Source organism: Chrysochloris asiatica, unplaced genomic scaffold (assembly GCF_000296735.1).
Source record: "Chrysochloris asiatica unplaced genomic scaffold, ChrAsi1.0 scaffold00169, whole genome shotgun sequence".
NCBI lineage: Eukaryota > Metazoa > Chordata > Mammalia > Afrosoricida > Chrysochloridae > Chrysochloris > Chrysochloris asiatica.
Window position 1 is genome coordinate 5542936 of NW_006408687.1, and position 9947 is coordinate 5552882.

Consider the following 9947-nt stretch of genomic DNA (forward strand, 5'->3'; position numbering starts at 1 on the left):
AATCTCCACTGAGTAGTATCCAATCTGTCCAGGCGGGACTGATGAAATGAAATGCGGATGGGTCTCTTGTGATACAATAGTGAATAATTGTTATCAGAACTGCTTGTGAGGGTTGGAAATGTAAAGGTAGACGTTTTGTAGCAAGGAGGGGAGTGATAAACTTTTCAGTCTAGGAGCCAAGGTCCCTGGGACCATCAAGGGAGAAGAGCGGAGAGCAGGATCCTACCCAGAGACGCAGTGACGCCAGAGATGGAGGCAGAGATGATGACGTGGAGAGATGGAGCAGTTGGGGACTTTAGACCCAGAGAGGGAGAGGGGCTGTGTGCTGACGACCAGGGGGTAGGCTTGTAGTGAATACCCTTTGGTTGGTGGATGATGCATGGAGGGGATTGTAACCATAGCAATGAAACGATATACACTAGGATGAATGTAAAACTAATGTTCTCCCATGTAAGCTATCACATAATTCACAATAAAACATTAAAAAAAAAAAAAAAAGAAGCAAGGAGCTCTGGTAATCTGGTAGCATAGTGGTTACGAATTGGGCTGCAAACCTCAAGTTCAAAACTACCAGCTGTTCTGCAGGAGAAAGATGAGGCTTTCTGCTCCCGTAAATATCTACAGCCTCAGAAACTCTGTGCAGGGTCACTCTGAGTCAGAACCGATTCCACAGTACTTAACAACAAGAAAGAAGCAGAAGAAACTGCCCCCACATCCCCCACTCCCTGCCAGAGATTCTCTTTAGAGGTCAGAATGTAAATTCCATGCAGGCAGGGGTTTGCTGCTAGGTGACACATCCCTAGAACAGTTAGTATCAGCCTATTGCTGCTGGTTGTTGAATCGGCCCCTGACTCATGGTGATCTCAACCACAATGGAACTCTGTAGGTGCTCAATAAATGCGAGGGGACTTAAAAAATTCATGGAAAATTTCATTATCTTTAAATTTCATTTTTTTTCTACAAATGTTTGAAAGCCCCCTCGTGTTTGTTTATATTTATAAAGGAATGTGGAGTCCTGGTATGGCTCTGTAGGAGAAAGCACTAGAACACAAGATTGGTTTGAACCACAAGGTGGGCAGTTCAGACCCACCAGCTGCTCTTCGGAAATCCAATACAGGGTTACAATGGGTTGAAACTGATCGCGGCACTTAACAACAATTAAGGAAGGTGGCATTTTCTTACATAAGTATTAGGAAGAATGTTTTCTCTTACTACTCTCATTTAAAAATTTTAAATCCCCAGGCTTAGGATAGGAGGGTTCACATAAAGATAAGTAAAATCTCTGAGGGAGTCACACCCAAAAACAGAGAGGTCAAGGGAACAATGCAAATTAATTTCTTAGGACACAGCAAACCAGCTAGCAGGATATGTGGTATTATAACTGTAATGCTGCACTATAGGATAAGCTACGGGTCACAACCAACTAGATGGTATTGAACAACAACAACATAGGATAAGCACTGCACTGTGAACCACGAAGTCGGCAGTTCAAACTCATCAGCCGCTCCTCGGAAACCCTATACAGGGTCGCAAAAAGTCGGAGTCGATTCTATGGTGCTTTAACAACAATAAATTTAATGCCAGAGATGGCAATGCAGTGCTGCCTCGCTCAGCCCTTCCCTCTCACCAGGTATGTCCCAGGCCTTTGGGGGAACTGGGGAAGAGGAGGCTTACCTGCAGTGATTGGAGAAGGTGTTGGCCAAGCTATGGTTCTGCACCTACTGAAAGCAATTCTATCCACATCCCCTCTGAGCAACCCCCTGACCCAGCCCCTTCCCCACAACCATGTCTGAGAGGACTTTACCAGAAAGGCAGCCTTCCCAGCTCTAGAAGCTGAAACAGACCGCTAAGTCTCTGCAACACTCCACTGTCAAAACATTTGACGGAGAAGGCCTTGTTAATGCTCCTATGCTAAGCAAGTAATCGGAGAGGCTGGATCATAAGAAGAAGAGAGTAGCATCAGGACTGGAGGAAGACTCATTAACAACCTGCAACATGCAGATGACACAACCTTGTTTGCCAAAAGCAAAGAGGACTTAACATAGTTACTGACAAAAATCAAAGACTACAGCCTTCATTATGGGTTGCACCTCAACGCCAAGAAAACAAGATCATCACCACTAGACCAATAAACAACATTCATATAAATGGAGAAAAGAAAATGAAGACTTCATTTTGCTTAGATCCACTATCAACACTCATGGAAGTAGTCAAGAAATCAAATGATGTAATGCATTAGTCAAATATGCTGTCAAGATCTGTTTAAAGATGTTAGTGTGAGGACTAAGCTTCACCTGACCCAAGCCATGGTATTTTCAATAGCCTCATGTTCATGTGAAAGTTAGACAATGAATAAGGAAGCTCACAGAAGAACTGATGCATTTGAATTGTGATGGTGGAAAAGAATATTAAAGGTACCACAGACACCCAGAAGAATAAACAAATCTGTGTTGGAAGAAGTACAGCCAGAATGCTCCTTAGAAGTCAGCATGGCAAGACTTAGTCTCTCAAACTTCAGACATGTTATCAGTCTCTGAAGAAGGACATCATGTTTGGTAAAGTCAGCAAAAAAGAGGAAGACCCCCCAATGAGATGGAATGACACAGTGGCATCAGAAATGGGCTCAAACATAACAACAATTGTGAGGAAGGCTCAGGACTGGGCAATGTTTCATTCTGTCATGCATTGGGTCACTATGAGTCAGAATCGACTCAATGGCACCTAACAACAACAGGTGAGTGTGGGTAGTGAGGGAGGTATTATTACGCCTTTGCAAATGAAAACATTGAAGCAATAACAATTACAGGTCTTGCCTGTAATTACAAGGCAGTCACCAGTGAGGCTGAGAATGGAACCAAATTGCCTTGGTTTTTTCCCACTTGGTAAATTCACCAGGATAAATTAAAATCTCCCTCCAGTATCCTCTGGTCACTCACTTCAGGGCTCAAGGACGATTACAGCTTTAGACAAATTCTCCTGCTAGTAATTACTTTCTTAAGCTTCCCACAATTAACGAAACCTACTCATTCAAGTTTCATTCCTTTTCCTCTCCTTGACACACAAAGGCCTGGATAACCTTTGAAAGAAATAATTAAGCATTAGCAGTATCAGCATATATTAAAGTCAAGTTATGAATGAACTGTGTCACCATAATAATAATGGCAATAATGACAGTTGCCAAATATTGATCACCTACTCCAGGTCTGATACGGTGTCAAGTATTTACAAGGGTCACCCCAGTTAGTCCCACAATAGCACACATACAGAGACAGATGAGGCTTTGTGGGTCACCAAGCTTAAATAATTTGAAGGGGCCCTCTCTAAGAAACCAAATACAAAATCTGGGGTATAAAATAAGGTACCAAGCCTTAGAAGGGCCTATGCAACGAGGATCCCTGAAGCCTAAGCTTTGTGAGTGTCATGCTAATGCATCATTGCATCAAGGGTAACTATCCCCACTTTTCTAAGTAATGAAATTAAAGGTTCAATAAATTAAGGAATTTGCCCAAAGTCACAAAGTCTGCAAATGGTAAAACTTAGATTTAAACATGAACAAACACAAAATCCACTGCTGTCAAGTCTATTCCAACTCATAGAGAGACCCTATAGCAGACTGCTCTACAGTGGAAATCTTTATGGAAGCAGAAAGCCTTCTCTTTCTCCCATGGAGCAGCTAGTGGGTTTGAACTGCCAATCTTCTGCCTAGCAACCCAATGCTTATTTCAGTGCCAAGAAGACTAGATTTAAATATAGTGTGTCTGGATCCAGGAGCCCTGGCAGCACAGTGGTTAACGTTCAGTTGTTAACCAAAGGTCAGTAGTTTGAATTTATCAGTCTCTCTGTGGGAAAAAGATGAAGGAGGAGTCTGCTTCTGTGAAGATTTACTATCTTGGAAAACCTGTGTGGCAGTTCTACTCTGTCTCACAGTGTCACTATGAGTCAGAATGGACTTCATAGCCATGGTTTTTTGTTTTTTTTTTGTTTTTTTTTGGTGTCTGACTCCAAATTGCATGTACTTTTTTCTATTTATACGGCTTCTAATAAAAATAAAATTGATATCATTTTCTAAGCACTAATTCTATAGCCCAAGGAGGCACTGGGATATAGAATTAGTACTTAGGAAATGATATCAATTTGAGTGGTAGAATTCTCACTTTCTATGCAGGGAGACCCGGGTTTGATGTCCAGACAATGCAACGAAAGTGCAGTCACTGTCTGTCTGCCAGTGGAAACTCGCATGTTATTATGATGCTGAATGGAGCTTCTAGACTAAGACTAGAAAGAAAGGCCTGGCAACCTACTTCCAAAATATCAACCAATGAAAACTCGATGAATCCCAGCAACCCAATTTCATTGTGTAGGAGGTTTCCATGAGTCCGAGGCCAAGTCAAGGGCAGCCAACAACATGAACTATATTCCAGGAATATTATGCTCTTTCCCACTATCCCATGCGATCATCCTACCCGTCCGTCAACCAGGAAGGAGCAGATGGCAATTATGACTTCTAGTTAACTTACAACATTCCCAAATCTGTCTACTGAACTACAGTATTTTTGTTCAACTAACACATGTGCTATATGATTTTGCAAACCTCACAACCCCCTTTGCATGTTAGTTTCCAAGAACATTATGTGTGTTACATGCATGTGTGCATTATTTACATGGACACACTAAATGTGAAAATATGGTAATCCTATAATTAAGTTTTATACACACATTTCAAGGTATTTCTCAGCTAGGGTTGGGTAATTCTGAAAGTTCACTTCCTCTGTGCTGTTACCATTCAGAAAAAAAGTTCATTTCCCAATGAAAACACCACTTGGCAAAAGCCAGTCACCAAATACCAAAGCAAACTCAGGGCCCAGTCAAACAGGCTCATAGCCACTCCACTCCTGCCAACAAATGGGGACCCGACAAGCATGCCTGAAGGAAACCTCAGAACATCTTAAACCAGTGGCTGAATTGATTCCAACTCATGGAGACCTTGTTCTTCTTGTTAGAGGCCCTCGAGTCAGTTCATACTCTGTGACCCTATGTACAACAGAATGAAACACTGTCAGGTCCTGTGTCATCCCCACAATCACTGCTGCAGCCACTGTCAATTCATCTCAGTAAAGATCTTCCTCTTTTTCATTGACCCTTTCCTTTACCAAGCATGACTATTCCAGGGACTGGTCCCTCCTGATAACATGCCCAAAGTACGTAAAACAAGTCTTGCCATCCTTACTTCTAAGGAACCTTCTAGGTAGACTTCTTCTGAGTCAGATTTGTTGGTTCTTCTGGCAGTTCATGGTATATTTAGTATTCTTCACTAACACCATAATTCAAAAGCATCAATTCTTTTTCAGTCTTCCTTATTCATTGGGTGCCCATTTCTGAGGTAGCATCCCTGGGTAGTACAAATGGTTAATGTGCTCCATTAAGGTCCTGCTAAGCAAAAGGTTGGTGGTTCAAGTACACCCAGAAAAATCTTGAAAGAGAGGGCTAATGATCTGCTTCAGAAAAGCTAGCCATTGAAAACTTCAAGGAACACAGTTCTGTTCTGACTTCCATGGGGGTAGCTAGCTGTGAGTCAGTCAACTTGGAGAGCAACTGCTTTTGTGTTAATATCTGAGACAATAGGAAGATCACCTATCTCATGGGACAATTCGGGCACAAGCTTTCAAAGCCCCACAAGAAAATTCACATGTTAACTACACCTGGATCGCTGAATTCTAGTCACCCACAGGTAAGTTTGTTGTTGTTAAGAGCCACTGAGTCAGTTTCGACACATAGCGACCATGTATAGGGTTTCCATGGAGCTGATGGTAGGTTTGAGCAGTTGACCTTGTGGTTCATAGTCCAGTGCTGATCCTACAGCACCACACCAAGAGTCAAAAGGTAAGTTTACATCCTCACAAATATCTCACCATGGATAGGAGGTGATTGTGAGTGGAAAAAAGATTCAGTTTGTTTGTTTCCTTGGAATGAAGAGGAAAACAAAAGTTTCAGGCTCTGAAACTTGTATATATTTGTGTGTGTGTGTGTATATATATATATATATATATATATATAGAGAGAGAGAGAGAGAGAGAGAGAGAGTGTATATATATATATATATATATAGAGAGAGAGAGAGAGAGAGAGAGAGAGAGAGAGAGAGAGAGAGAGTAGTGTAGTGGTTACGAATTACGCAAGGTCAGCAGTTCGAAACAAGGTCAGCAGTTCGAAACTACCAACTGCTCCGTGGGAGAAAAATGAGGCTTTCTGCTCCCGTAAAGATTTACAGCCTCGGAAACCCTGTACAGGGTCACTATGAGTTGGAACCGACTCCACAGTACTTAACAACAACAATATATATGTATATAATATGAACTGTAAAAAAATTAAGTTATACTTTGCATGGTACATTTTTTTAAAAAAGTTGTCTTTAATGTCAAGTTCCAATTAATTGAATGCTTCTGGAAACCTCTATTATAGGAATATGTTCCTTGCCAACTGAAAGAAGACTTCACTAAGCAGGAAGTACAGGGGTCAGAAGTGAGAGCAGCCAGTGGGAGAGGTTATACACGCATTTGTGGGTGCTAACAAGAAAGTATTTTTTTTAAAGGAAAAAGTGATCCAAGGAACTCTCTCCGGTTCCTTCTTCCAGAGTTAGGTGAAATCCAAAAATGGAGAAATCATAGTAAGCGACTAGCTCTCATTCAGGGGCAAGAGATTCCGATTCTTTTAAGATTTTAAGATTTCGATTCTTTTAAGATTTAATTTAAAGATTACGGTTGCTTGAGAAGAGCAAGAGTAGCTAGCGAGCCAAAACAGCACAAGTTGGTACAAGATAAGAAACCAGTCAATGCAGCGGTAAGCACAGATTGCGATGTGCTGAAGTGTCTGTCACCCAGCCCAAAGGTCTGACTGCCAACCACCCTGCCCAGCAGCGCCAGGAGGCTAGGACACAATAGACTCCACATACACTTTTCATCCCGAGCCCCACACCACTTCAAAGGCCACAGCAAGCAGCTGGTATCACCTCACCTGCCTCTTCGTGGTGTCTTTCATTTCATTTTGTATCTTTAGGAAGTAGGAAGGAAATGAGTGTGGGTCCAACAGAGATTGGGGTGTGGTGGGGGTGAGTGCTGCAAATAACAGAACAAAAGCGAAAGCTTTTTTAAAAGTCTAGAGCCACAGTCGTATTTCACAGAAGAGAAGCAGTATTTTCTCCTTCCCCGTGCACTTTAACCCTTACCTACCATCTGCAAGAAGAGGGAGAAGAAAGGATGCCTATAGCCTAGAGGGTTTGACCAGAAGTGAGGCTCTTCCCTGCCCAAGGTACAGCAGAGAAGGGCGCACACACACAGTCCGCCCCGCCTCACCTTCTGGATCGTCTGCTCCACCGCCTTCTGGAACACCCGGGCCACCAGCAGCGTGACGCTGGTCACCAGCAGAAGCAGGGACAGCGTCCCTACGGTGTAGAAACAGCACCTGCCCATTCTGCGTGCAGCTCACCGGCCGTCCCTGGCCTGCCAGCAACCGATTAGGGAGGAGTAAGCTTCTACCGCAGCTGTGTCCGGAGACCCTCCACGCCCTCTGACTCCCAGCGCTCGGCTTCGGGGCCCCCTCTGCGCTAGGCAGGCTGGACACGGGAGTCGAAAGGCCCGGCTTTGGTTTTGGTTTCCTCCGCAAGTCGGGTTGGCTCCGCCGCGGAGGCCCTCCTGGCGCAGCTCGGGAGGAGGGGAAGGAGGAGGGGAGCGTGCAAGGCCGTGACGCTCGCTGGCCGCGCTCTCCGCAACCCCGGGAGGCTGCCGCCAGCAGCAGTGCTGGGAAGCGGGCGTGGCGGGAGGCTGAGCCCAAGTCATGTGTCCGCCTGCGGCGACCGCGATTCGGTCTGCGCGTGCCGCGACCGGTCCCAGGCGGAGCCCTCTCCCACCAGGCCCATCAGCGCCCCTTGTCGCGGGTCCAGCGGTCCTCTCAGGAAAGTCGCCTTTCCCAGTTTCCTTTCTCACTCGTCACATACTTACTGAGGGCTGACTTGTGCCAGGGAATCCTGATGTGGCGCTGCGCATTAATGCGCTGGAGCTGGACTGCAAAGTCTGTTTGAACCCCAAGATCCGCGGTTCAAGCTCACCAGCCGGTCTTCGGAAACCCTATACAGGCTCGCAATGGGTCGGAACCGACTCGACGGCCCTTAACAATAACAACAACCTTGTGCCAAGCAATGGTTACATTGGATTTGCTTAGAGGAAGTTACAATTTAACAGAGACATGATTATAATCAATTAAAGCACCATGTAGCCAGTGCTTTGGAGTCATGATGTGTGCACTGTGGGTAATGCGCAGGACTCAAAGTCTGTTTGAACTGCAAGGTTGGCGGTTCAAGCTCCTTGGAAACCCTCTACAGGTTCGCTAAGGGTTGAAATCGACTCGATAGCACTTAACAATAACCACCAGCAGCTCTTTTACAAGGTGAGATCTGTGGCAACAAGCTTGCTCTGTCTGTTGGAGTTGTCACCCCCAACTCACGGAGCCCCCATGTGTTAAGACAATAGAACTACTCTAAGAATTTTCTTGGTCAAATCTTTACCGGAGAAGATTTCTCTTGGTGACCGGTTGGGTAGGTTCTAACAGTCAACCTTTAGGCTAACACAGCCAACCCACTTGCACAACCAGAGCTCGTTCTGGGTAACCTGTTGTCAGAAACCATCAAATTGGTTCAGACTCATAGCGACCTTATGCACAACTGCGGGGTCCTGCACCAACCTCACAATTGTTGGTATGTTTGTACTCATTGCTGCTGCCACTGTGCCAATCCATCTTCTTGGACTCTTCCTCCTATTCCATGACTCTCCCCTTTACCAAGCATGATGTCCTTCTCCAGGAACTGTTCCCTCCTGAGGATACCCCAAAGTATGAGAGACTAAAGTCTCTTCATCCTGGCTTCTAAGGAGTATTCTGGCTGTACTTTCAAGACAGATTTGTTTGTTTTTCTGGCAGTCCATGTTACTTTTAATATTCTTCACCAACACCGTAACTCAAATAGATTTATCAATTCTTCCATAATTCTTTCACATGCATATGAGGCTATTGAAAATACCATGGCTTGGTTCAGACACACCTTAGTCCTAAGATTGACATCTGTGTTTTGGGAATGTGCAAAAATTTATCAGGCAAAATATCTGTGCAAGTGTGGGGAGGATGCATTTCCAGGACAAAGAAAAAGGTTGCAGAGGTATTAAGGGTGAAAAAAACAAAGCTGTAGGAGGAAAGGAAGTTTCTTTTGATTGTAAGCTCAGGTGCACAGAACTGAATTTAGCCTAAGCATGTCAGATTTTGAAGGTCTGTTTGTGTCCTGTTGGGAGAGTTGATACTTTTTCCTCAGCTGTAGAAATTGGCAAAATGCTTCTCTGCTTTGCTTACTATATGCCCCAGACACCCAGTCCAAAATCTGTAAACAATACAAACTCAATGGATATTAGTTGAATAGATTATTGTCAACTATGTGGCTAGATAGTTTTCAAACATCCGCTCATTTAATACTCCTAAGACTTCAGTGAGTTGATGGTTGTGCTTGTCCTTCTTTGCCACGAAACAGCACCAGTGAAGGAAAATGGACAGGATGCTCGATTCAGCATGGAGATGTGATCCTTGTGAAGGACAGAGGCAAGGAAGGAGGGCTGGGTGGAAGAATCTTATACTGCAGTGCAGTTCTAAGAAAATCCAACAAGGCTATGGGGAAATCCTTCAGGCCAAACTGGCCTATCCCAGGAGTCCTAGGTCTCCTGGATATAGGGTTGCCTCAACATCTCTGCTGAGTGCAGACATGGACTGGGAGCAGAACTGGGACACTGCTCGAACCTGGGGATAAATATCAGCAGAGAGATATCAGAGTTTAACAGGCAGGTCCATTGTTGTTGTTGTTGTTGTCAGGTGCCATCGAGTCGGAACCGACTCATAGCGACCCCATGCACAGCAGA

The 9947-nt window shown here is 44.4% G+C and overlaps 1 protein-coding gene across 2 annotated transcripts in view; it reads right to left on the minus strand.

Moving 5' to 3' along the window:
* SCARB2 (scavenger receptor class B, member 2) overlaps positions 1-7488 on the minus strand; it is a 148142-nt gene extending 140654 nt beyond the window's left edge. Inside the window, exon 1 of one of the 2 annotated variants that reach the window (XM_006871580.1) lies at positions 7350-7488. In XM_006871580.1, the coding sequence (XP_006871642.1) occupies positions 7350-7466 (117 nt within the window). In that variant the 5' untranslated portion in view covers positions 7467-7488. The remainder of the gene's footprint in view (positions 1-7349) is intronic. The other variant, XM_006871581.1, reaches the window with a different exon arrangement.
* Positions 7489-9947: the final 2459 nt, after the last annotated feature.